Source organism: Leopardus geoffroyi, chromosome D4 (genome assembly GCF_018350155.1).
Source record: "Leopardus geoffroyi isolate Oge1 chromosome D4, O.geoffroyi_Oge1_pat1.0, whole genome shotgun sequence".
Lineage (NCBI taxonomy): Eukaryota > Metazoa > Chordata > Mammalia > Carnivora > Felidae > Leopardus > Leopardus geoffroyi.
Window position 1 is genome coordinate 81,101,210 of NC_059342.1, and position 27,866 is coordinate 81,129,075.

The 27,866-nt window shown below is 51.6% G+C and overlaps 1 protein-coding gene across 6 annotated transcripts in view; it reads right to left on the reverse strand.

Annotated features, from left to right (window-relative positions):
* Nucleotides 1-278: 278 nt before the first annotated feature.
* TTLL11 (tubulin tyrosine ligase like 11) overlaps nucleotides 279-27,866 on the reverse strand; it is a 245,516-nt gene continuing 217,928 nt past the window's right edge. For 2 of the 6 annotated variants that reach the window (XM_045469126.1, XM_045469127.1), the window contains one exon: nucleotides 279-6,492. In XM_045469126.1, coding sequence (XP_045325082.1) covers nucleotides 6,200-6,492 — 293 coding nt within the window. In that variant the 3' untranslated portion in view covers nucleotides 279-6,199. Of the gene's footprint in view, nucleotides 6,493-14,832; nucleotides 16,880-27,866 lie in introns of those variants that run through there. The other 4 variants (XM_045469135.1, XM_045469128.1, XM_045469124.1 and 1 more) reach the window with 4 other exon arrangements.

The following is a 27,866-nucleotide window of genomic DNA, read 5'->3' on the forward strand; positions in this document are numbered from 1 at the left end:
CTCCTTCCCTAAGGGAGACTATCCGCAGCAGATCAAAGGTTGGGGGATATTCCAGACTCCTCCCTCCTTCTCCCCTCTCTCACAGTTTACTGGAGGCAATGTTGAGCTTCCCAGGCAAACGGGCACCATCAGGGGAGAAAAAAATGTAAAAGGAGCTCTCTTCTTGCCAACTGCCCCAAAATGAGCAAGTTTTGTCCACCCCGGTGGATTTGCCGTGAAGAATTATCACACGGAAGAAACTGTCAATACTTTGCAGCCGTTTTTACAATGAGCCTGTGTTTAGCAACACTCAGCTTTGTTTTATTATTGCATTTTACGAAGTTACCAAGACAACTGAGGCCAAGGCACAGAACCTTGACTTTATGTGCCATGAAAATTTAATAAAGAATGTTTAAAGGCTTTTAAGAGGCAGGAGTTTCAGCCTCGCAACAGAGCCCTGCTCAGAGGGAGGAGGGCTCCAGCGCGGGGCCGCTCGCCGGGCCTCGAAGGGCCTCTCTGTCGGGGACATCCAGGTGGGCCCAAGTTCCCTGGCATCCGTCTTGCTCTAGACATTTATTAAGGTAGTTCCCAGGCGCCAAGCCCGAGACGGGTTTCTTACATTCATGACGACACAGTTGCCACCGTGGGGGCCAGAAAGAGGGCAGAGGGGCGAAGTCGCAGGTGCATGGTCACACAGCGAGAGAGTAGCAGGTCCAGCAAAAGCAGGCCCTCGTGTCCCTGTTGTGAGGCAGGTGGTTCTGCAGGGAAAATATCCCTCCTGACTTCCTGCATCAGCAGCCCTGGCCTTGCTCCCGCAGCCTGGGAAGGCCCCAGGGGAGCCACCGTCAGGAGCAGGCAGCGTCCCCGTGGCCCGGGACCGCGGTCCTGGTCAGAATCCTAGCAAGCACCTTCACATTGGAGGAAATGTTTCCCAGGAGTCCCTTAGTGAGTGCGTTATGTTACCCCAGGGCCTGCACACAGCCCTTTTCCCTCTGCTCGCTAAATAAGACTTAGAAGGAAATTGCCAGAAATGAGAAAATCGTCAGTAATTTTGCCATTTTATATAGAAGCTCCGTGGTGCTGTGTGTGTGTGTGTGTGTGCACGTGTGCGTACCTGTAACCGTTGTACTGCATGGTTTTCCTAGTTAAATAAACACCAAGACTTCTGGTTACTAGAGACGGAGGTAACGGGGTAGGCTGAGGGTTCTGCAGAGCTCCTTTGTGCCCGGGAACAGAAAAAAAAAAAAACAAAAAACCTGTGGATTTATTTCACGAGGGAGAAACTCACATGCCATGTGGGAAAATCCCTCTCACATTCATCAAAGCAAATAGGAGGCTGGCAAAAGTTATCAACTGAGGCGAGGTGGATTTTAGGTTAATTGACCTCAGCGGGGGGAGAGGAGCACGGCCCCCTCGGCCACCAGGAACACCAGCTCCCCGGCGAGAGAGTTCATCATTTCTGAGCTTCGAGGGAAGGTGCTCAAACGCCGGCCCTCTCAAGCCCCAATTTTCAATTATAGGGCCAAGGAGTTTAGGACATTAATCAAGAAGTGAAAAAAAGAAGGAAGCTTTTTTGGCGTAATACTCTGCCAATCACAAGGCAGATTCTAGGTGTCGGAGGCACGGCACAGGCCATTTTTCAGCCTGCAGAGTGTCTTAAGTGTAAGGATGAAGGGCAGGTGGCGGGGGGCGGGGGGCGAGGAGCTGTTTTGGCTTCATTTGTCTTGATGGATGACAACATTCAAGAAGGAAAGTTTTTCCTTCGTCCCTTCACACTTCGTAGGAAGCCGGAGCGGGCCGAAGAGAGCATGGCATTTGAGCAGCCCGCTGGTTTGCAAAACACTCTCGTGTATGTTTGTGTTGGCTGTGTCTTGTCTTAGTTCCCAGGGACCAAGTGAGGGAGTGCCTGTCACCCCCTCGTGTGGCCGAGGGACTTGGAGCCCGGGAGTGTGGTGGCTCCCAGAGCCCTCCTGGGGGGCTCCACGTGGGAGGAGGAGGTCGGCAGGCCCATGTTGAGGCCCCAGAAGCCTGGGTGTGAGCTGAACAAGCCCCCAGCCTCACACGTCTCTGAAATGGGTCCCAAAGCCTCTGCCCTCTGGGTTTTGGGAGCGCCAAGTCTCTGTGCAGAGTGGGCACGATGCCAAGGAGGGAGCAGGGGGCCTCACGGTGGGTCCCCGCTCTGCCTTTTCTCCAGCCGCGAGCTTGGGCGTCGGTGCCCTGTCTGTGAAGAGGGTGATGAGAACCCCCATCCCTCGCCGGGTTGTTGGAGGGTCAGAGGACAGGATGGACGTGCCGGCACTTTGTAAACTGTGAAGCACTGAACAGATGTGGTTCAATTCACGTGGGAAAACGAGTTGGTTCTAGAAAGGCAGAAACGCCATTCCGAATGTCTGGGCTCCTCCGCAGACCGGTCCTACCACCCCCCGCCAACCATCGACATTCACATTCACATGGGGATTATCTACTCAGCTCTCCAACCCCACACAGACGCAGGGTCTTGCAGAGCTGAAGAGAAGGCGGGACACCTGACACAGGACCCCTGTGCGCATGACCCAGCCTGGCGGGCCTTTCTAAGGCTGAAGAAGAAGGGGTGCCCACCGGGGGCACTGCCCGCACCTGAGCCCAGGGCAAAGATACAAAGGACGACGGAAACACTACCCGGGGTGAGAAGGGCCATTGTCCGCTCAGGGTCATGGGGCAGCCACCATGCTGGGGACACGGAGGTATTGAGTGAATGGCCCTGGCAAGGTTTAAAATTCCATGATCGTTAAGGGTGTTCACAGGCTCGGGGAGGAGGAGCGCCATGACCCCACTCCTCCCCTGGGACTTGCTGGATATTTGTATTGTTTCAGCCAGCACCTGCTAGACCCCCACCCCATGCTCGGAGGCCTGAGTGAATCCAGCACCTGCCTGACCCGGAAGAACTCCCAGCTTGGTAAGGGTGAGAGCCCTGTGATGCCAAGGGGCAAGCATGGTAATAACAGAACTTTCCAGATTCTCACAAATAGACAGAGGGAACAGTTCATTTGGTGTGGGAGATTGCAGTGGGGCGTTTGAGCTGGACATTGAAGGTAAGTAAGTGTCCACTGGACGGAGGGAGGCCGTCCAGCACGGAAGGGTAAGCACAAGGGCGGGAGAGCCAGGAGCAGGTCCTGGCCCTGGGGCAGGAACCAGCACATTCTCTTCCCCAGGGGCAACAACACACAGAGAGTGCCCTGGGAGCATGGTGACGGGTGGAGGCAGAGGCCTTCCCCGGAAAAGCGCGGACCAGGCACGGCTTTAGGTTGGAGAGGAAGGACGGGGCTGGATTATGAGCAGCTTGAACGTTGGGTTAAGGAGCACGGGCTTTATCTGGGCAGAGATGACGACTGAATTAGGGGACCGTGTGATCGGTTCTGTGGTTCTCCGAATTCCTTCGGGGCCACTAGGGTTGGAGGACGGAGGACGAGTTGAGAGGGATGAGAGGCAGGAGGTGGTGAAGTCTGAGCCAGGGAGAGTGGACGGGGAGCCTCAGGAGAACCAAGAGGGCGCCTGTTTGGGGGGCGGAGGCCCTGCCTCCACGCACTTGCTAACAACTGCACTGAATCGGATGCGCCTTTATTAGCACCTACGGCAGGCTCCCCTCTGGCCAGGCTGTGGGGACACAGCTCCCGGCTGTGACAGCAGAGAAGCCAAGCACATTTCCTAGGAGGCTGGAAGGAGGGCAGCAGGATGACCAGTGTGGAAGAGAAAGGGAGCCGACCGGTGCACCGGAAGTGACAGGTGTGGCAGGAAAGGCTGGGGTGGAGGCCAGACCCAGTGATGTACCCTGAGCTGAGACAGGCTGAACCTGATCTCCATTCATTGGACCTGCTCCAGAAAGCTGGCCCTTCAGGGACCTCAGCCAGAGGAACAGTAAGGGCTGATGTGGCTGGAGTGCGTGCACGTGTGTGCATACATGTGTGTGCGTGTGTGTGAATCAGTGGGAGGGGGAGGAAGGGGGACTAGGGGAGAAGAGGCCCGGATGGATCCTGAGGGCCCTACCCCAGAAATAACACAGGTAGAACATGGGGCACTCCGCTCCTCGTGGGGCGTCTCTGGGCCCCGGATCCCTGTCTCCGGTTCCCCTCTTCCAGGAGAAAGGACGTGTGTGTCTTTGCTATATCACTTCAGCTGCACCCTGAAACGTGAGGGGTGTGGGAAACAAAGGGGGTGAGTAAGTGGGGCTTCCCATAGGCACCAAGGAGGCGGGGGACATCTCCTGTCGCTCACTCTGATAAGGGAGCAGCATTGAATTCTTCCTGTTGAACAGCATTGAGAAGAAAGGGCCCCGTCTGTCCCTTACTGGCCTCTTGTAAAATGGCGGCCTGATTTTCCCGACATTCACCCCGTGGGGTGCAGGTCTCAGGCCCTGCCTGCAGAGGAGGGGCTCCTTCCAGACAGTGAAGGGTTGAGCAGAGCCACCTGCCTGCATGTGACCTGCAAGGGTGGGGACAGGACATTCCTCACCGTGAGAACTGACGTGCTCAAATCATCCCAAACAATGTGGCTCGGTTCCCCCCCGCCCCCCCCCCCCCCCAATCCAATGTGTTTGGTTGATTTTGGAACTGAAAACTGCACTCCATTTTGGCAAGTGAATGCTTTCTGGAAAAAAAAAAAAAAAAAAAAAGCTGTGTTGAAAAGACTCTTTGCTGCTCCCAGCTGCTAACACGTGTGAGAGACTCCTTCACTGCGAGGCCCATTTGTTCTGGCAATAACAGGGACCGAAGAACGGGGACGGGGCCTTCAAAGTCTGCTTCTCACAGCAGACCATTTAGAATCACTGATTGTCCTGGCCCATGTCACAGGGCTGCAGGAGAGCGGGCAGGGCCCCGGGGTGGTGGGGGGGGGGGGGGGGGGAGGGCAGGCAGACCTGGAGCAGAGGCGATTGGAACTTGAGTCACACTCACCAGGGGACATAAAGGAAATGGGGCTCAGGGGTCAACCAACAGAACTGGACCAAGCCTCACTCTCCCATGGGACCCCCCAGGCTGGCCTTTGCTCCTCTGAAAATGGGCACAGCGTTACGAAACTACCCGAGCTGACTGATACCTCTAGAATGTCCCTATGCAGGGGCGCATCAGGTTCCTCCCGCCCCTCCCGTCTTAGGCCACCTGTCCTGCTTTTTTTGCTTGGGAAACAAGGTCATTACAGGTGGCTCTTGTCACCAAGCAGCCCAGAGCGAGTTCTGCGGGGCTTGGTTTTCCAAAATGCCACCTTTGGCTGCCTCTGAACCTTCCCCTCTGAGAAGGGGTTCGCCTGGGGACACAGATGGAGACAAGGAAAGGGTCTCCTGGAAGGGGGGGTGTGGGCGCCCCTTGTCCTGAGCTTCTGACACCATGCTCCCCCTCACACCGGCCCTTAAGGGGGTTTTCTTGTCCTCCCCTCGGAAGCCCTTCCTCCCACCCAGGGGCCCTCTGGCAAGTGCCTGCCAGGCACCTGCCCGCCAGGTGACGGCACCTCATCCGTGTGGGGTGAGGGGGTGCCGTCACAGGACCCTGGGACTCCTGCTTTGGGGTCAAGGTCAAACAAAATCAAACAAAATGACCTCTGAGGCTCCTGTCAGCCCTGAGACTCTAGGAGCCTTTACCTAGTTACTTCTTGGTTAGTTCTTAATGAATAACAAACCGAACATGACAGTGACAGGCAAGCTAATGAAATAAATGAGGCCAGTCTGTTAACTACACCCGGGGAGCACACGATCGGGATGGGAGAGTCGGGCGTGCCCACACACTAGCTCCACTCGGTTTTCACAGCACGGTGGCAGGAAATCAGCGTGATGTCCCCGGGATTTAACCAGTGTTCTCTCGGAGGCCCCGGCAGACCCAAGTCTCAGCTCTCTCGAGTTCTTTCCTCTCCGCAGCTCGGGCTCAGGATCGCTGGCGCCCCGTGCCCCGAACGCAACAGTTTTACCCCGGTGGCTGCTTCCTGTGAGCCCAGAATAGAAGACGCCATCTGTCGCGTTTGGGATGTCATATGTCCACCGATGACTCACACATAGTTGGACCACCGAGAGGAAGGCGGGCGGGTGCCATCAGCCTGTTTCAAAGCACAGCTCAGCAGAACATGGAGACGGCATGTCAGGCAGGGGGCTGTCCCGCGGGGGTTCTCCGCAGCCTGCCCTCTGTCCACAGGCGGGGAGCACAGAGGGTCCTCTTCGGCCCCGGAGGGCTTACCCTTCATCGGCAGCATCGAGTGGCCATCAGGACAGAGCGTGTCTGGAATGCGCTGCCTTGGGGGCGCTGTTTGTGCAGGACGGGGGGTGGCCCTCCACCGGCGGGGCCGAGGGGGTGGCGTCCGGGGGGCTGCCGCTGTCCAGGGGCCGGCCCCCCGCCGGGCCGCTGCGGCCACACACCAGGCGCTTTTCGTCCAGCAGGGACAGGTGGTATTCACATAGGTCGATCAGCGAGGCCACCTGCTCGTGGAGCGGCAGCGTCTTGAACTTCCTCTGAGCCAGGTAGAAGAAAGCCTCCACGAAGGCCTGCAAGCACATTCCTGCGGACAGAGAGACCAGTGTTAAGAGTGGGGGGGGGCGGGGGTTGTGTGCCAAAGGGGCCCACACGCTGCCCGGGGAAGGCGCCGCTCCAGCCACCAGGCTCCTTGCTCACCACCATTTCCGTCCCGGGAACTTTAGTTTCTGGGTTAAACTCCCAGAGGGCCTGCCTTGTGCCAGGCACCAGCTGGGCGTTCACGACCATCTGCGGAGTCGACCCCTTCATCAGTCATGTGGGGGAGGCTCAGTTAGCACTGGTTTACAGACGAGGAAACTGAGTCTCAGAGAAGCGGAGCCCACTGGGCAAAGTCACACGGGTAGGAGGTGGCAGAGCTCATACGCAGCCTGGCCCAAGGCCTCATTCCTCTGTGCCACCATAAAACATTCGAGTCAAAACCCAGCCCCTGACGTCGATAACAACGGGGAAAGTTTGCTCCTCAGAGACCCCTGACGGCGATGCCCTACATGTCGATAGAGGTGTTGGTTACGTGGGTGTGGGGGCCTGTCACACACTGTGCCTGAAGGTTTGTGCATTTTGCTGTATGCAAATTTTACTTCTCTCTACCCCTTCTCTCTCTCCCCGAAATGATATTCTAGAAGGTCATGGCAGTCCCCACTATGTCCCTGAAACGTTCTTCCCTTATGTTGCCTCAAATTCCTACTCATCGTTGGGATTGGAGCTCAAAATCCCCCGCTCAGGAAAAGCTTCCCTGATCCCCAGATCAGACGCGGCCGCTGGGACGGGCTTCTAGCCCTTTCCTTTGCAGCCGACGGCGGCCTGTTCGGTGTTTATTTGTGTGGTCCTTCCAACAGCCTCTCTCTTCCCGGCTGAGTTGGGACCTCCAGCTCACCTCTGCTCCCCCAGGGCCAGATGCCCAGTGCTCAATATACAACGCTGAATACGTGAGTGAATGAATGGATGAATGAACAAATGGGTTAGTGCTAGGTACTTCACAGACATCGCCACTAATCCTCACAACACCTTTTTGAGATCAGTGTTATTATGCCCCGCTTTGCAGATGAGGAAACCAACATTCAGAGAGGCTGAGTAGGGGCGCCTGGGTGGCGCAGTCGGTTAAGCATCCAACTTCAGCCAGGTCACGATCTCACGGTCCGTGAGTTCGAGCCCCGCGTCAGGCTCTGGGCTGATGGCTCAGAGCCTGGAGCCCGTTTCCGATTCTGTGTCTCCCTCTCTCTCTGCCCCTCCCCCGTTCATGCTCTGTCTCTCTCTGTCCCAAAAAAAATAAATAAACGTTGAAAAAAAAAAATTAAAAAAAAAAAAGAGAGGCTGAGTAACTTCCCTAAGGTCACGCAGCCAGAGAATAGTGGCCTGGAAATTCAAACTCTGGCTCCCGATTCTTTTTTTTTTTTTTTAAGTTTATTTATGTATTTTTAAGATTTCTTAAATGTTTATTTATCTTTGAGAGAGACAGAGAGAGAGAGAGAGAGAGTGCGAGCAGGGGAGGGGCAGAGAGAGAGAAGGAGAGAATCCGAAGCAGGCTCCAGGCTCTGAGCTGTCAGCACAGAGCTCGATGCGGGGCTGTAACTCATGATTGTGACCTGAGCCAAAGTCGGAAGCTCAACCGACTGAGCCGCCCAGGTGCCCCTGACTCCCAATTCTTTTAATAAGTGGTACCACATACAAAGTTCTGAGTCTCTCCAATGTCCAAGCCAAACTGAACCCCATGACCCAAAGTCAGGGGATTGCCTGGACTCCTCGGGGAAGGTGACGCTCAGGCTGGACGGAACGCCACAGGCATTTTAGAGGAGGCTGGCTTTGCCTCTGCTAATCCGTACCTTCCCAGTGGCCTTGCTCCCCTGCTTCTGTCCTCAGGCAGAAGCCTGGCCTGGAGGCTTAAATACTGGATTATAGATGGACCTTGGGATCTGAGAGCTCTTCTCGTGTTGGGAACTTGAGCTGAGCAAAGTTGTTTCTTTGTCTCCATCCGAAGCCATCCAAGCTTTTTTGCTCAGCTTTTCTTGCCTCCAGATGCTCTCTCCCGGGCTCTGTTTGGCCCTGACAGGAGGAGCTGATAAAGGGAACAGGGACCCTGGCGTAAAACCTTCTTAATACAAACAGAGGTCTCGTGTAGAGAGACACAGGGAAAAGGGAGCTTCCGTCTGAATCGAGAAACAGGGTTTTCCTAATCACCGACAAGGGGCCAGGGCTCTCCTAGAGTGTGAGCGTGGATGCCTGCGTGTGCACCTGTGTGCATTTGTGCACGCGTGCACGTGCGTCTGTCACAGTCAGCGGGAGGGTCAGACCCAAGCAGGGTGCAAGGGGCCAGGATCCAAAGCCGGAGAAACCCAATGCAGTCCCAGCCTCCCATTCCAGAACCGTGTGATCTCGACAGTGCTACTCAAAGTGTGGACGGCAGATGGGTGCCGAGTCCGGGAACTGTGTGTCCCCGGTCTCTGACAAGATAAGGAGCCTGGGCCAGAATATAAATCACCCTCCTCATCAATCACATTGTTTAGTTCAGCTGGCAGTATTTTGTAGCAAGTCTTTCTCTACAAAGGAAGCGGCACTGGTTTACATTTTGGCTCAAAGCCTCTTGTCCAGGACTGTACAGAACAGTTCGTGGATTGCAACTTTGAGCCGCCCTGGTCTACACACCCCTTCCCCGCTTTAATGCACACGACACTGTGGTGCCTGGATGGCTCAGTCAGTGGAGCATTTGACTTGGGCTCAGGTCACGATCTCACGATTCGCGGGTTCAAGCCCCACACTGGGCTTTGTGCTGACAGCACGGAGCCTGCTTCGGATTCTCTCTCTCTCTCCCTCTCTCTCTGCCCCTCCCCTGCTCGTGCTCTCTCTCTCCCTCAAAAATAAGTAAACATTGGGGCGCCTGGGTGGCTTGTTCGGTTAAGCGTCCGACTTCGGCTCAGGTCATGATCTCACAGTCCGTGAGTTCGAGCCCCGCGTCGGGCTCTGGGCTGACAGCTCAGAGCCTGGAGCCTGTTTCCGATTCTGTGTCTCCCTCTCTCTCTGCTCCTCCCCTGTTCATGCTCTGTCTCTCTCTGTCTCAAAAATAAATAAACGTTAAAAAAAAATTAAAAAAAAATAAGTAAACATTAAAAAACAAATTTACCATGCATGATCTTGTCAAAACGCAGATTCCGGGGTGGGGCCTGAGACACCGCATTCCCAACACGCTTCCTGCTGGTGCCCGCGTGGCTGCTCTCTGGAGCTCAGTCTCAGTAGCAAGCACTGAATGCGTTTTACTCAAACCAATATTAGTTTCTTTCCCTTAATTAAACTAATAAGGCTACGATTGAAGCAGTAATGCACAGAAAAAATATAAAGGACCTTTTTTGGGCGAAAAATATGACCGAATCATCTGGAAGGAGACCTTCTAAAAGGAGAAAGGAGACATCCTATGTTATACTGGGTTTTGTTTTTGTTTGTCTACATGTCCTGATCTTCTCGAGTAAACACATACCTTATTTTATTTATTTATTTTTTTTGTGGAATCTAAAAACAAAACAAAATGAATAAACAAACAAAAAGCAGAATGAGACCTATAGATACAGAAAATCAGCTGATGACTGCCGGAGGCGGTGGGATGGACAAAATGGGTAGGAGGGGAGAGGGCAACACAGGCTTCCCATTATGGAATGAATAAGTCACGGACCCAATTTTAAAACGTGCAATGGAAAATTCTAGGAGGTGGAAAGAGGCGAGGCAGGGGTAGCTGCTTCTCACTGTGAACCCTTTGCTACCACTTGAATTTGAGGTTATGTGCATGTATCACTTTGAAGAAAACACAATGCCACCTTCCTGAATACACGTTCTGCTTTGATACAGTTTATATGCATGCAAGGAAAATAGAAGCAGAGTGAGGAGTAAGGGACATTACTGACTCTTGCAGGAACCAGGCTTGCTGTGCGGGGTGCTCTGACCCCACTATGACTCTCCTTGTGCCTGTGAGAAAACAGAGGCCCAAAGAGACCAAATAACTTGAGCTCGGGTTACATGCCGATAAGGGCAGCAGGGCTGGGATGGATTTGAACCGGCCTCATGCACTGCAGGTCCTGAATCTCATTCCTGGAATAAGGAATGGGCAAAATGGGTAGGGCTTTGATGGGCAGAGATGAGCCGGAAGGGGTGGGCTGGGCCGAGAATAGGGAGGAGGGAGGAGGAGGAGGTGGGGCGTGTGGCCCCAGTGATGGCCCTGGGCACCTGCCGCAGGACAGGTGGGGAAGGGGCAGCTGGACTAGACCGGATAGGACTGGAAGGCCAGGGGACATGAGCCGGGAGCCACGGAAGGGGTCCGAGGAGAGCGAGCCGAGATCCAGTGGCGGAGTCCCATGCCTCGTACAGCCTGAGCACATTCTCCGGTCAGGGGATTCCTGTTTTGTATAGTGGAGTGTGTTTGTTGGCTTTATTCCTCGAACGCAATCCTGTGAGGTGGGTGGAGGCTCAGAGCCCTGCCCTGACAGACCTCCCTCACCAGAAGGGACTCATCTAAGGGACTCTCGTCTCTTCATACCCAGCCGAGCACCATCCCTCCCCGCGATCCAAAAGCCTGGTCTAGCAACTTCCTTTTCCAGAAGAGGGGAGTGGAATCGAGGCCCAGCATAAGCAGGACTAGGACCCCAGGTCTCCAGACCTCAAACTGCACTACCATCACCAGCACCAAAATAAGAAGGCAAGCCAGACACTTCTCAGGCCAGGGACAGGGGAGAAGGGCTGTCTACACGGGCTGAGAGCCCCACTGAGTATGTCAGAGAGCCTGAAGGCCAGTGAGGGCTGGGAAGAAGGACACCCCACACTGCACACCATGCACATGTGGGTCGCAGGTCCCCACACTGGCCGCCTTGAGGGGCTGAGTGTCTTGCTCCTCATTTTATCAATCGGCCCAGGAAATGGCGGCCAGACTCAGCTCGATATTTGCTAAGCTGCAGAGAATGGAGCCTTTGGAGGGTTCTGAGGGACTAGGGGTGGGGGGAGGAAGAAAACAGGAGGAGGAAGTGCACTTAAGATAGTCCAAGTGGCCTTCCCGGGGTAGGGCTGCTGGGGTTCCCACCTGGCTGGACTCCCCTGCCCTTTCCAGATCCTCACTGACAGTCCACACGTTCCCTCTGGGGCTTTCTCCTTCTTTCCTTTATTTTCTTTCATTCATTCATTCTTTTGGAGAGAGAGAAAGAGAGAGAGAGCGCGTGCTCAAGATTGGGGGAGGGGCAGAGAGAGAGGGAGACACAGAATCCCAAGCAGGCTCCAGGCTCCGAGCTGTCAGCACAGAGCCTGATGAGGGGCTCGAATTCAGGAACTGCGAGATCATTGCCTGAGCCGAAGTCAGACGCTTAACCAACTGAGCCACCCAGGCGCCCCTCTCCCTCTTTCTTTCTTTTTTTTTTTTAATTTTTTTTTTTAACGTTTATTTATTTTTGAGACAGAGAGAGACAGCATGAACAGGGGAGGGGCAGAGAGAGAGGGAGACACAGAATCTGAAACAGGTTCCAGGCTCTGAGCTGTCAGCACAGAGCCCGACACGGGGCTCGAACTCACGGACCGTGAGATCATGACCTGAGCCGAAGTCGGACGCTTAACCGACCGAGCCACCCAGGCACCCCTCTCCCTCTTTCTTACATACAGTGAGAAGGCCAACAGAAAGCAAAGGCAAGCTCATGAATGTCCTCTTTCTAGAACCTAAGCGTCCTTGACAACTGACCTTCAAACCACACTTTGTCTACAGAAGATGTGTTTTCACTCGTAATAACAACATGCACAAAACTTTGTAGTTACTGTGCTTAAAATGGTATCGTAAACATTTTTGTATGTTGCTCTATAGCCTTCATAACATTATTTTAATAGTGGCAGAATATTCCATCAAATCTTACTTTGTATATCATTTCGCCATATCCCCCACTGTTGAACACCGAGGCTAGTTACATTTTCTTCACTATTCTTGAGAACATAAGCACTATCATAAGCACTTGGCACATCACTGTTTTTATTTCTGATGCATTTATTGTTTTGCAATAAAACCCTAGGCATCTGGGGTGGGGGGCATTAAATGTTGAGTCTGGTTTTGGTAGTTAATTTCATGTTAAAAATACTTAAGCCTTACAGAGTCCTCAAATGGACAAAGCACGTGAATGGGTAGTTCACATACATTAGCAAGGAAGAGAGAAAACCTGCCATTGAAGCCTACTGCTCACCCATTAGCAAAAACGTAAGACAACGCTACCGGTGAGTTGATGGTGAAATTGCTAGGGACTTTTGACAAGCAACTCGGCAAAAGTTTTTAGAGCCATGCGAGTATTTCAAAATATTTCTTCCAAAGGAAAACAAAAAGCACACAATGGTATTCACCGGCAACTTACAGCACCGTGTGGGAGCGGGGGAGGGACTTATAGGGTATTTTTGTATCTTTCTTTCTATTTTTCTGTATTTCCCAAGTAAGATAATGCATGTTCATTGTTGATAATAATTAGAAAAAAAAAATATATATATATATACATATAATCTTAAAAATACCCCAACCCAGCCTCTAATGTCTGGAGGTCTAGGACGCTACACTTGGCCCATCCCCAGGTAGAGCTAATGGCCCTTCGTTGGGATTGCCCCTTGTTTCCTCCTATATATTGGGACAAATCCATGGGTACGTGGCTGTCTCCCCAGTGGGACTTCAGCTCCTGGAGGCGGGGACATTGCCCCAATCTTCTCTGCATCTTCAGTGCCCAGCACAGCCTGGCACACAGCAGGCACCAATAAAGAGCCATTTAATCCCCTTGAATGGGCTGCGACCTTTTCAGCGATCTTGTGACGCAGGTGTTATTGTTGCCACTTTACAGCTGAGGCCAGCAAGGTAAGCCAAGGGGCACAGGGAAAGACGACCCTCTGAGAACCCTTCTCTTAGACGCCGTGCAGACTCATGAGACCAAGATGGTCCAGACCGGAGGCTCTAGAAGTCTAGAGTCACTCCCTGAAGGGCTCGTGCAAACACAGACTTTCGGGTCCCTCCCCCGGAGCTCCGGGTTCAGAAGCTCTGAGAAGTTGCACTCCTACCACGTGCTCAGGTGCCTCTGAGGCTGCTCGTCCAAGGACCCCACTTTGAGAACCCATCCCTTCCTCCCCATCCTCCTCCTCACTGCTGAGTCCAGTCTGTCCACACTCCACCCTGAACACTCGTCTGCAAAACGCGGCCTATTTGCAAAAGGACCTGCCCCCGAGCTTTGAGAAGCTGGATTTTGGACTAAGAAGGTCTGCCTTTTAAGACGTTCTGAGGGAGTTATTTTTAAAATCTCAAATGATGGAAGCCAAAAAGCCATGACATCGTTCCAGCTTTGCATTTAGTCCTCTCTCGGTTTCCTTGGTTTCCGAGAAACCGCACATCCCCCGTCTCTCCCGGCACCATCCCTTGACCGCTAAGTGGGGCAGAGCTCCGTTGCCCTCGCCAAGGCCCTGCCCTTCTCTAGCTGTGCTGAGGAAGATGAGGCTGGAAAGGTTCACAGGCCACGCCACGGAGGGCCCTGTGGACCATGATCAGACTTTGGGTTCTATGCCGAGGAAGACGGGAGGCCACCGGGGAGATGGGAAGTGACGCGATCGGGGCGGCTGCTGTGTTGAGACCAGGGAGACGGGGCACATGTGAAAGGACAGCAAGGAGGTCCCGCGGGGCTACTGCCCCAGTCCAAGCAAAGGCTGTGGGTGGCTTGGACCAGAGCGGTAGTGACAGAGGCAGTGAGGGTGATAAGATTCCAGACAGAGTCTGAGGGCAGTGCAACAGGCCCGAGAGCTGCTGCTGGGTTGGATGTGGATGTTAAGGGCAAGTCAAGAGCCCTCATGAAGGAGGACCTCTAACACCAGGGGAGGACTGGCCTTCCCCTCAAGGACCATGGTTTTTAAACGTTTTATGCATAAAATAACCTGAGGACCTTGCCAGAAATGCAGGCTCCTGTTCCCGTCTCCTGGAGATTCTGTGTGTTGGCCATGAGGCCCTTGGAGTTGTACTTGTACCCGCAGGGCTGGGGACTCTGCACCCATGGGTGATCGGGAAACTTTGGAACCAACGCTCTGTCTTGGCCATCTCCTTAAAGGCTCTCGAGGAGGCAGGGAAGTAAAGAGGTTAAGAAGCCTAGTGCTGGGCTGGACCTGCTGTGGGCAATCATGAACCATGGGGGATGCCCAGAACAAACGTCCTCCTCCGGAACCCCACTGCCCACCCCTCCTCCCCTCACCGTCTTTGTCCGCTGCGGCTGCCAGAACAAAAAGACCATGGCCTGGGGGGAAGGGTGGGGGCTTAAACAACAGAAATTTACTTTCTCACCATTCTGGAGGTAGAAAGTCCAAGATCAGGCTGCCAGCAGGTTTCGGTTCTGGTGAGGGCTCTCTTCCTGGCCTGCATATGGCTGCCTTCTCGCTGTGTCCTCATGTGGCACAGACACTGAACCAGCTCTCTGGGGTCTCTTGTTATAAGGACACCAGTCTCTCCGGATCGGGGCCCCAGCCTTATGACCTCATTTTAACTGTTACTTCCTTAGAGGCCCCATCTCCTAATACAGTCACATTGGGGGTTGGGGTTTTAACAATTCCATAGCATCCCAGCTTCTCGGTTCTGTTTATGGCTCATCCAGCAGCCGGACACACTCTCCTACCGCCGCCCAAGTCTTTAAGATCACCTGAGCCGTTGAGGAGAAATAGAAGAAATCCTCCCCCACCCTTTCCGGCTCCTCCGCCAGCTGCCTGAAAAACCCTCACAGCTCAATCTTGGTGTTGGAGGCATCTCTTTGGTAACATTGCTTTAGCGACCTGTCACCGTAAACGTAATGAAAATAAACCATAATAGTTAATAATTATAGAGCCCTCGTTATGTGCCAGGCCCTGATCTAAAGGCTTCGTGTGCATTAACTTAAATCCCACAGAAGCCCTTCAAAGCAGGTGTCAATATCAGTCCCGTTTTACACAGAGACTTGCCAAAGTCGCACAGCTGGAAGGGGGCAGATCACAAGAACCATTCTCGAAACTTCTTTACTCGGTGGCTGCTTCGAGGGCCTTCAAAGAGATGGCCAAGTCGGAGCGTTAAGTCGGGTCGTTTAGAAGGAGGAAATGAAGGAACAATGCCCGCCTGGCCCCGGGGGAGGGACGGGCCCCATCCATCTCTGCTGGCTGTCGGCAAGGAGGTGTGGATCTGCCAGTCTCTGCAAACAGGCATCGTCCACCTGCCTCCCATGCCTGAAGATAAGCCATGGAGCGTTTTCCCCAACTTTATTTTGGGTTGACGGATGTCACTGGAGAAAGCAGCCTTTGCAACATTCTGGATGTGGCCATACACACGTCTCCCACCCGAGACTGCCACCTGCTTACTGGGGTGCGGCCCCTGACAGACCATGGCCTCATTCTGTCGGTCAGTGGGCGAGGGGGGGGCCCACGGGCTCCTTCTGGCCTCAAAAGTCCCGTCACCCCCAACCCTGGGGAGGGGTCCTCGCACACAGGACATAATGAACGCACTGGGGGGCTGCCCTCCAATGACCCCATCATCTACCCTGGGGCTCCAGGACGGAAACAGCAAGAATGCCTCGCCAGCTTACGAGGCATATCCGTTTTCTCCTCTGGTTCTCAGGGTGATGTTCAGAAGGAGACGCTGTCGCTGAGGAGTGCAGACCCAGAGAGGCCAGGTGGCCTGCGAAGGGGACCAGACAGCATTGTACCCATGCCTACCTGACGCCCAAACCTCGTTGTTTCTCCTGCATGACGATCTTCTTAACATCTGACATTTATGTATTATTTTACAGTTTACAGAACACATTTGCATAGATGATATAATTAAATCCAAATCATTGTTGACAGCCAGGCATATTATCCCAGACTGAATAGGAGACATTTTTTTTTTCCTCTCGAAAATACCTGAGCTTCCTTGCTGTAATTCTATTCCAAGGTGCTGGGCTAGGCCGGCTACATGCCAGCTCCTTCCGTCTCTCCATGATTTAAATCTTTCTTATTACCCACCTAGAATAGATGTTTCCGTCTCCTAGTGAAATTCCAAACGTGTAAGTATACACGCTTTCTGGCTGGACATGTTGGTGGGAAATAAAGCTGAACGATCTTGACTGGAATTAGCTGAATGATTCCTATCTGCGCCGTGGAATGTTCCCCGCAAGGGTTGTCTGTGAAGCCTTCACCAACTCCAAGGTGGTTAATCACCGGAAGCGTTCCCCACATCCTTAGGACGCCTTGCAGCCTGGCTCCTGTTTGCTGCGGCACAATCCCTCCAGACATTAGTGCAGTCGCTCCGGGCCAGGGCTGGGGTCTCAAAGGACCGGAGCATCTCCCATGAGGTGGCATTGCGCTCATGGGACAGTGACTGGGGGACAGATGCACTGGTCCGGGTCCAGCTCTGCCGTGGCCTCGCGTTTCCCCTTGGCGGGTCTCCGTTTCTGCGTCTGTAAAGTGGGGACGTCACATCTTCCCCAACTGGCTTTTACACGGCACCACCCAGAGCAAGCCCAACACAGTGCTTGATAACCTGAAGCCTCCGGTGACCTCCCCACCCAGGGTTTCTGCGCCGTCACCACACTTTCCTAGGGTGCCGTCGTGACATTGGCTTCATTTTCTTCTTTTATGGCAGGGAGCTGACTGCTTGTCTCCACACTAGACTATCATGAGGCCAGGGCATCTTTGCCCCCATCCCCAGCGACCGTGAGCAGGTGCTCAACAGTTGTTTGTGGAGTAAATGAGCAGACTGGCTGGGATTACAGACAGAAAAAATCGTGCAGTTGGTCAGGAGACCGGGGTTCTCGAAAGGGCAGCTGTCCCTGAGTACAGCGGGGCTTTGAACCAGTCACCTCCCCTCTCCAGGCCTCAGTTTCCCCTTCAGTAAAATGAGCGGCAAACTGGGCGATTTCTTGGGACTCCGGGAGCATTGGGTGGGATGGTGGCTTCTGAATGTTTTAAAAAAAATGGTAGCGACAAAAATCACAAGCTGCACGTATTGGGGGCGTTCTGCCCACTAGGAGTCACACTGTGCATTTTCCCTGCCCGTTCACGTAATCTGGTGGCAGCCCTGAGCGGTCCCACCACCCGCCCAAAGTCGCACCGTTGGACAGTGGCCATGCCGGGGTTGCCACCACTGCTCTGCACTGCCTCTCCCCAAACCAGATGGAGACCTCCAGAAGGCGCATCCTTTCAGGGAAGAGAGAGCCTCCCTCCTGCCACTCCCCACCCAGCTCAAGAACAGAATGGGACACACCCAGTCATTGTATTTCTGCGTTACAGCAGCAACAGGCCACTATCACCTTTGTCCTTGTCTGGAAGGAAAAATTAGTAAGTGTCAGGAAGGAACCATAGATAGACCTTGCAGAAAAACCATTATCGCCAGGAGCCCGGGACACCCAAATAACGAACACAACCAAAGATGCAAGCAGGACTTCCATCATTTCGTTAGGCACAGGGCACACGGCGCAAAGTGGCCCAAGGTCCCACCGCAAACCCGTCCGGCGTCACCCGACTCCACCGCGGGCAGACACAAGTTCCTGAGTCGCTGGCTGGGAAGATGGGCTATAGGACTGGTCACCGCTTCCTGCAACTCGAGACATTTCTCCTGGGATTAATGGCTCCCGCAGAACCTTCCGAGGCTCAACACATTCCGCAGCAAGTGGTCAAAACCTCTGGCTTGGAAAGGATTTCAGAGATAACGAAATCCAGGCCCTCACAGGACAATAACACTCAAAAGGGTAAGAATTAATCTGAGTGGTGCTCAATATGTACCAGGCCCTGCGGCCAGCTCTTGAGGGGCACCTCTCATTTCACCCTCAAAACAAAAGTCTGGGGGATAGATGCCTTTATAACCCTTTGGCTGTTTACCAGCAAAACTGCCTTTGTCTTGGGTTTTGTTTGTTATCTGGACGCTGCAGGCTTCTGGGGTGCACAGAAGCACAGACATTCAGGCAGGGACCAGTGGCCTGGGGGTGGGGTGGGGATTCAAACCCGGGCTGTGAATCTGTCCTCTTGGCACTCTGCGCCCCGCATCAGGCTTACTTAGAGAGGCAGGGAGGGGGCCACAAGTTACCTTAGCGCAACTGCTGTTAGCACCGTCTATCCGACTGAAGCTCCCCTGTGAGATTCTGAGCCACAGTTGCCCTCTTGGCATTGCTAACAACAGGCATCTGACCCCCACTTGGTCGTCTCCAGCGGCGGGGTGCTCATCACCTCCCCAGGAGACCCTTTCTCACCGTGTGCTCCAGCTCTCTGCCTCCATCGGAGCTCAACTGAGCAAAGCCCTGCACGGGTGTCCCTTTCCACGGCGCAAATCTAATTCTTCTTCCCCACGATGGCCTGGCTCTAGAGGGTTTGTATGCCAGGAGCTGGGGCGATTCGATTCAAGTCCACAAACACTGGCCAACAGCCACCAAGTGGATACACAGGTGTGGGAGCCCTCCTCTGCCAGAGCGGAGAGGAAAGTGTGTGTGTGTGTGTGTGTGTGTGTGTGTGTGCGCGCGCACACGTGCGCTCACGCTCTGGGGAGGGGACAGGGTCAGAACGCAGGGGGAGCAGCAGAGAATTGCGGGAGGAGAGGTAGGTGGTTTGGAGTCTGTGCCTGGTGCTCCCAGCTCAGCAGTGTCTCCGCTTCTGAACCTTGCCCATCGGCCACCAAACATACCAGGCTCTCGCACTGATTAAAGGCTGCCTTGACGTTGTATCTCACCTTTCTAGCTCTGCTCCCGGATCAGCTCCCCCCTCCCCAGGAACTGCTCCTGCCAAGAGACCAGGCACCTTCCGTTCCCCTTCCCAGCTCTCGCTGCAGCGTTGGTCAGGGGGGAAGCCTCCCTCCTTGAAGTGCGTCCTCCCCACTTCTCTGATGCCCGCTCTCTGGCTTTTCTTTGCATCTTTCCGGCAGGTCCTGGCTCGGTGGTGGGGTGGGGTGGGGGGGCTCTGGTGTTCTGCTGGTTCCTCTCAGGTTCGCAGGGCACGGGGTCCTGCAAGGCTCTCCGCCTGGGCCCGGGTCTCCCTTCCCGTTCTTCCTTCCCTAGGCTTTAAATATCTTCCATGAATCAAGGCTCTCCTCCCTTCGCAAGCTCCCGGCCACACTGCTTTTTTGCTGCTGGGATACCTCATTAGCATCTCAAAGAGCCTGTTAGAAATGGACCTCCTGGTTGTCCCTCTCCATCCAGCTTTGCTTTAAATCCTACTCATTTCAATAAATACGATCTCCACCCACCTCACTGCTCAAGCCAGAAGTCGGAGAACCATTTTTGAAACTCCTCTCCCACAGCTCCCATCCCTCTCCACCACCGACAGCAACCTCCTCACTGGCCTCCCCGCTTCCAGCACTGCTCCTTCTGACACAGCAGCCAGAATGACCTTTTCAAAACACGAACCAAGCCACATATCCTGCTGTCACCTCACCACCAGCATTCAGAGCAACACCCACATGCCTTAACCTGCTCGGAGCCACTGCAAGATGGAGTCCCTCCCGCTTCTGCAGCCCCCTGTGAGCCAAAGCCTGCTCTCTGCCTGCGTGCCCCGACCTCCCCCACCTCAGGGCTCCTTGTCATTAGCCATTCCCTCTGCTGGAACATTCTTTCCCTGGGTCCTCACCTTTCAGCACTTAGACATCAACTACGATGCTACCTGTACTGACAGATCTCCCTGACCCACCTCCTAATGGAAATTAGGTCTTCTCCGCTCTCCTCCTTAAAACCTTGTCATTTTCTCTCATTGCACGTAAATACATGTTGATTTCTGCGTTTCTATGTTTAATCTCTGTCTGCCTCCACCTCAAGACTGTCAGGGGCACGAGGCCTGGGTGTCCTACGGGTCACTGCACACACTGTCACGAACACTAGTAGACTCACTGAATTAAATATACACACATAACGCATGGCACACAGTAGGTGTTTGGTAAATGGCGCTTCTCTCCTCCTTTCCCACTGCTGGGGTCATCGACAGCAGGCTGCACTTATGTTCAAACTCAAGGTCTGTCTCTTAGGTGCTGCTAGATGACCTTGGCTCATTCCCTTCCCTTCTGGAAGCCTCAGCTTCTACCTACCCTGCCCAGCTCTTGTGGGGTTTCAACAAGAGAACTTAGATATAAGGGCCGGGCCAGCATCTGGCAGGGAAGGACACCCCCAAATCCGAGCCTCTTTGGTGATTACGTCTAGGTGATCAGAAGGGCCAAGCCTGGCGGGTCAACAGTCTGCCGCCCTGGAGGGCAGAGTCTCAGAATCTGCAGCCATTGTAGTTGTTTCCAAAAAATGGGCAATTTGGGGGTAGACAGACCACCCTAACTCACCCACCGAAGGCAGCCCTCTTCCTCGTGCCCCATGTTTGTCCTCCAGTTAACTGGCTGCACCTTCTGGAATTTGCAGAAGCCCACAGTCTGGAGCCTCGAGAGTGGGGGCGCCCGCTCCCCAAGAGGATCCAGCTGGCTCCTCAGGAAGAGACCCCTCTGAGGCGCTCTGAGGAGCTGGTCTGTCACGGGGAGAGGTGAGGGGAGGCAGATCAGTGTCAAAAACAAGATCAAGAAGTGGGTTTCAGCTTGACTCACATTAAGAATGTCACTTTGGAGCGCAAATGAGAGAGAAGAGAAATGCTCTTTTATGCGGGAGTTTATTTTTATCACTTTGTCAGAGAGAAATTGCAGCCTCGAGGGCACTGGAGCTGCACAGAATTACCCAAAACATTAACATGCAAATTGCCTTCTTTAGAGAAGGTAATTTTATTAGTGCAGGAAACGTTTCTTTCACTGTACTCGTGCTCCGGAGCAGTGCTCTGTGGGGGCCAGTGGGGGCCACCACAAATGGGGACTCCTGAACCTGGTTGGGGTTCTACTTCCTCCTCTACGTGGGATCGCACCTGGGCCACGCTACAGTGTTATAGCTGGTTACCGTGTAGACAGCACCCAGTGTAGACAGCAAGTGACTTGTTCAAGATCACACAGCATCCATGGCAGAAAGAGGCAGAGCTGAGGTCATGTGTCCTGTGTCTGGGAAACCAGGTGAGCCACAGGGACTCATGAGAATCCTGGAAGTGGCCACTCCAAGCATAAGGAGCAGTGACATTCCATCTATCTATTCCTTCTTTCGTTTATTCACTCGCTCACCTTGCCAGGAAGCTTTCCCTGTGCTAAACCCTGGGCCTTAGATGTGAACCAGGGATGGGCTCAGCATCCACGGGGTGGGGGGCAGGTGGAGAGGGAGGCAGACATCCGCAAACACTGAGGATCCAGCAAGGTAAGGCCTATTGGAGGGCGGTGCCGAGAACTGACAGGGAACAGGAGAGAGCAGAACTGGCCGGCGGGGAGGCAGGGAGAGGGGCCTGGAAGCGTCCCAAAGGAGGGTCTCACAGGCAGGCATTGTCCAGACAGGCAAGGAAGGGAAGGGTGTTCCAGGCAGGGAGCCGAGTGGGAGCAGAGGCAGGAGCCGAAGCGTGTCGGTCTGGCTCAGAGTAGCCCATGAGGCTGCTACTTGGAGTGCGTGGGAGGAGAGTGGAGCGGGGATGGGGGGCTGGGGCTGCAGGGGGGGTGACAGGGAGGCTGGCCAGGCCAATCTCAAAGGCTGAAGGGCTCAGATTTTATCCTCAGGTGGTAAGCAGCCCCCGCAGGCAGGGCCGGTTCAGAACAGAACCACATTCCCCTGAGACTTCGGGAGGGAGGGGGTTTCCCAAGCCCTGGAATGCCAGGACGACAGAAGGTTGTGCGAGGCTGCGCTTACATAAGGCTTCCTCCTCCCTTCACAGACGTGATCAGTGGGGAAGTGTGGGCAGAGACACCCACCTGCCACCAAGAAGAAAGCACCTCAGTCATGTAAGGTCTCGCTGAACAGTTCAGGTGCACACGCTTTCCCCAGAGGCCGCCATCCCTCACCCCGCGGTGGCTGGCAGGTGCAATCTCCGAGCGTGGTGGGGCACGGGGGACTGTTCCCCCAGCCCGGGAGCTGTGGTAGGGAAGCGGAAGGGAAAGTGTGGCTATTTCAAGTAAGCCCAGAGCAGTCGTGGAGATCCTGAATGGGCGTACTCCAGCTCAGCCTTTCTCAACCTTGATACTTTCCAGATTTGGGGCCCAAAACTTCTTTGTTGGGGGGGGGGGAATCTGTCCTATGCATTACAGAATGTTAAGGGGTGCCTGGGTGGTTCAGTCGGTTAAGCATCTGACTCTTGGTTTCAGCTCAGGTAGTGATCTCATGGTTCATGAGTTCGAGCCCCGTGAGTTCAAGCTCTGTGCTGTCAGTGCAGAGCCTGCTTGGGATTCTCTCTCTCCCTCTCCCTCTGCCTCTCCCCTGCTCACTCTCTCTCTTTCTCAAAATAAATAAATAAACTTTAAAAAAAAATCTTTTCTTAAAGAATGTAAAGCAGCATCCTTGGCCTCTACCCGTGAGATGCCAATAGCAACTTCTCTCCTTGCCCAGTTGTGACAATCAAAAATGTCTCCAGACATGGCCAAGTGTCCTCCAGGGCGTGGGGTGGGGGGAGGTGCAAAATCATACCCTAATTGAGAACCACTGGTCTGCCCAGACTTATGAAGGTCGACAGAGCTGACCACCAGAAGTCTCCCAGATCTCCCAGTGAGATGTAGGCCACCTCACGGCCCTGGCATGGTGTCTGCCTCTTCCCCTCCCCCATGTGCCAAAGGATGGGGCAGAGTACTGCAGGTTTCATCACGTGCTCATCTGGGCTATCTCAAAAATAAGTGTGGAATTTAATTCCTAAAAGATCTAGGAAGAAGAGCCAGGTGGCAAGGTAGAAAGCCAATGGGTGGCAGGTGGCTTTCCCATGAACTTACCAGGGTCTCAGAGTCCCTAGAATTCAGGGTCTCACCTGTAAAGCAAAGGCGTTGGAATTGGTGATCTCTCAGGCATTTCTGGTTTTGAACACTATGATTCTATGGCAGTAAAGTAAACATAATTTGGAGAGTGTTACCAGTGAATGCTGAAGTTGGCCCCATGCGAGAGGCCTGGATAAGGATCTATCTTGGCTAATTCAAGAAAAAAAAAATTTTTTTTAATGTTTAATTTTTTTTGAGAGACAGAGTGCTAGCAGGGGAGGGACAGAGAGAGAGAGAGAGAGAGAGAGAGAGAGAGAGAGAGAGAATTGGAAGCAGGTTTTAGGCTCTGAACCGTCAGCACAGAGACTGACGTGGGGCTCGAAGTCGTGAACCTCGAGATCATGACCTGAGCTGAAGTTGGACACTTAACCGACTGAGCCACCAGGTGCCCCTATCTTGGCTAATTTGGCCATTTTCTTGATGAGAGACAGAGACTGGTCAGGTGGCTCATGAGGTTCTCATTTCATTCTCAGGTTAAATGACCAAGCCCAGGTTTCTCCAAGAATTCCATGAAAATCTCCAGGAAAAGCCTGTATTTGTAAACATATTTGGAATGCTTGGGATTGGTAGTTTCTCAGAGATCGGTAGAAGCAGAAGACAAAGAATTTTGGCTCTTCCTTCCACCCATTAGCTGGGTGACCCTGGGCACATTAGGTAACCTCTCCGAATGTCAGGTCTCTTCTCTGTAACCTGGAGTAGAAGGATTAACTCTCCAGGTTGGTGTGAAAAGTGGAAAACGCACATAGAGGACTTCCAGCTTCAGCACTGATGTGTAAGGAGCTTGGAAGCCATCACTCCCATCTTCACAATAAGAAAAAAAGATAGGCAAACTGAAAATCAATGACAGTCCTTACATCTGTCAGAGATTTGAGGTCACAGGGCAAAGTGTCACCCTGAAAACCAGACAGGCAAGTGACAACAGAGAATCATAGCCCAGGCCAGCTTACCAGCAGTGGCTGCTGGAGCCAGTAACTGGTAGAAGTTCTTCATTGGTGACTGAGGAATTGTGGAGGCTGAATGGATGAGGTTGAGCGTTAAAAAGTCCGGGAGCCCAGTCTTAGGGGTCCTTCAAGCATCTGTGGGTTGTACCTCCAGAGCCCCACTGGGTTCTCAAGGTGGTGATTGGAGAAAAATCCCACATGCTTCAGGCAGGGAGGTGTGTGGGGAAGTAACCTTTCCAAAATGTGCTCTGAGTGTTCTCCATCACAAAAGACTGCCCCCACAGGAGACTACATTACCAGAGGCTCATCTGACCTGAGGGAAGGGTGATTAGACTGACTACTCCAGCCCTTTTGGCCTTCCTGTCTCACATAAGGGGCAGAAAAAAAGGGTTGAGGAACACTTCTGAATGTGGCAGTCCAGGGACCCAAGCCCACTAAGAAATTGAGATTTAGAGATAAGATTATTAAATGCTGTCTCTCCCCAACACCTCACTACCACCCATCAAAAGGGTTCCAAGGTAACCACAGTGGATAACAATTGACAGCTCCAAAATAAAGACTCTCTATTCAAGGAGTTTTTAGGAAAGTCCAAGGACAACAGGGAGAGAAAATAAAAGCAAGGAAACTGATGCCTCTGGTGCCTACAGCTGCAGTAAACATTAAATACAGCCCAGCTCCTCGTTGGGTTAACAGAAAACCTCACACTGAAAGCCTGATTACCTCAGTTCCTACTACTTGATCTCCCGTGTCTGACTTTCAACAAAAAATCACAAGACCTGCTAAAAGACAAGAAGAAAACATTTGTCTGACAAGACAAAGGAAGCATCAAAAGGAGACGTGGCTATGACACAATGTTGGAATCACGCAATGGAGAATTAAAAAAGATGATGATTAATATCTTAAGGGCTCTAATGGAAAAAGTAGGCAACACTCAGGAACAGATGGGTAATGTAAGGAAAGAGATGGAAAGTCTAAGAAAGAATCAAAAGAAAATGTTAGAAGCAAAAAACACCGTAACAGAAATAATGAATGCCCCCAGTGGACCCAACTGTAGACTAGACACAGACAAGGAAAGAATCAGTGAGCCTGAAAACATGTCAATCAAAATGTCACAAAGTAAAATACGAAAAGAAAGAATGTAAAAAGGGAGAATGTCCAGGAACAGCGTCTTTGGACAACATAGAGGAAATGGATAAATTTCTTGAAACATACAACCTGCCAAGACTGAGTCATGATGCAATAGAATTTCTGAGAAGACCAAGTACTAGTAAGGAGACTGAATCAGTCATCAAAAATCTCCCAACAATCAAAACTCTAGGACCAGATGGCTTCACTGGTGCATTCTACCAAACTTGTCAAGACGAATTAATACCAATAATTGCTTTACATGTGAATGGTTTAAATATGTCGATTAAAATACAGAGATTGTTAGAGTGGATAAAAAACAAACCCAACTCTATGTTGTTTACAAGAAATCCCCTTTACACATAAAGACAGACAGAAAGCAAAGGGGTGGAGAAAGAGATATCATACTAACACTAACCAAAGAAAGTTGGAGCAGCGAAATTAATTTCAGACAAAGCAGACTGCAGAACAAAGAAAATTATCAGGGATAAAGGTGGGCATTACATAATGATAAAGGGGTCAATTCTCCAAGAAGACATAATGGTCCTCAACACGAGTGTAGCTAAAAACAGAGTGTCAAAATACGTGAGGTAAAACAGATAGATCTACAAGAGAAAACAGACAAATCTACTATTAAGTCAGAGAATTTTAACACCCCTCTCTCAGTAATTGACAGATCCAGCAGGCAGAAAATTGGTAAGGATATAGTTGAATTGAACAGCACCATCAATCAACTGGATCTAATTGACGTGTATAAAATACTTCCCTTTACAAGAGTAGAACACACATTCTTTTCAGTTCACATGGAACACTCACCAAGACAGACTGTATTCTGGGCCATAAAACATACCTTAACAAATATGAAAGAATAGAAGTCATGCAAAGCATGCTCTCAGACCACAATGGCATTACACTGAAGATTAGTAACAGAAAGATAGCTGGAAAGTCTCAAAATACTTGGAGATTAAATAGCACATGTCTAAACAACATGTGAAAAAGGAAGTATCAAGAGAAATTTTAAAATATTTTGAACTATGTGAAAATGACAATGGAACTTACTGAATCCTGTAGGATGCAGCAAAAGCAGTGTTTAGAGGGAAATTTATAGCATAGACTGCATATATTAGAGAAGATGAGAGATCTAAAACCAATCATCTAAGTTTCCGCCTTAGGAAACTAGAAAAAGAAGAGCAAATTAAACCCAAAGTAAGCAGAAGAGAAAGAATAATAAAAATTAGAGCACAAATCGATGAAAGCAAGGTAGGAAATCAATAGAGAAAGTCAATTAAATCAAAATTTAGTTCTGTGAAAAGATCAACGAAATTGATAAACCTCTAGCCAGGCTAACCAAGAAAAAAGGAGAGTAGATTGCTAGACAACTAACTATTAATTAACAATCACTAATATCAGACCATGAAGGAGGCTTCACTGGTCTTATGGACATTAAAAGGCTAATGAAGGAATGTTATGAGTAACTCTCTGCCTCCAAATTTGGTAATTTAGATCAAGTGAACCAATAGGCCCTGTGGTTTCACTGGTGAATTCTACCAAACATTTAAGAAAGAAATTATACCGGTTCTCTACAACCTTGTCTAGAATACAGAAAGAGAAGGAACATGTTCTAACTCATTTTGGAAGGCCAGCATTATCCTAGTAACAGATAATGGCATTATTAGAAAAGAAAACTACAGACCAATAGTTCTCATGAGCATGGGTGCAAATAACCCCCCCAAAATTTTGACAAATGGAATCTAATAATGTATAAAAAGAATTATACACCATTACCAATGGGATTTATTCCAGGTGTGCAAGGCTGCTTCGATGTTCACTAGTCAATTAATGTAATCTATCACATCAATAAGCTAAGGAAGAAAGATCGATAGATACAGGAAACACATTTGACACACTCAAATCCCCATTCATGATTAAAAAAAAAACCTCTAAAAATTTTTTGTTCCTTTGATAAAGAATATCTATTTAGAAATACCTACAGCTAACATCATAGTGGTGAAAACCTAGATGATTTCCTCCTAAGATTGGAGACAAGTCAAGGATGTCCCCTCTCATCACTTCTTTTCAACATTGTACTAAGAGCCTTAGTTAATATAGTAAGACAAGAAAAGAAAAGGTATATACGTTCAACACGTTCCGAATTAAATCCCGGCAAATTATTTTGTGGATATCAACCAAGTGAATATTGTGATATTTTGTGGATATCAACCAAGCGAATCTAAAATCTACATGGGAAGACAAAGGGAAGAACAGCCAACACAATACTGAAGGAGAAGAACCAAGTCAGAACCCTGGCACTAGCCAACTTCAAAACTTACTGTAAAGCTACAGTAAACAAAACAACATGGTATTAGCAAAAGAACATACAAATAGATCAGTGCAACAGAATAGAGAGTCCAGAAATAGACTCAGGCAAATGTCACCGACTAATCTTTGACAAAGGAGCCATGGCCATTCAATGGAGAAAAATTAGTCTTTTCAACAAATAGTGCTGGAATAATTGGACATCCACAGACCACCCCCCCCCAAAAA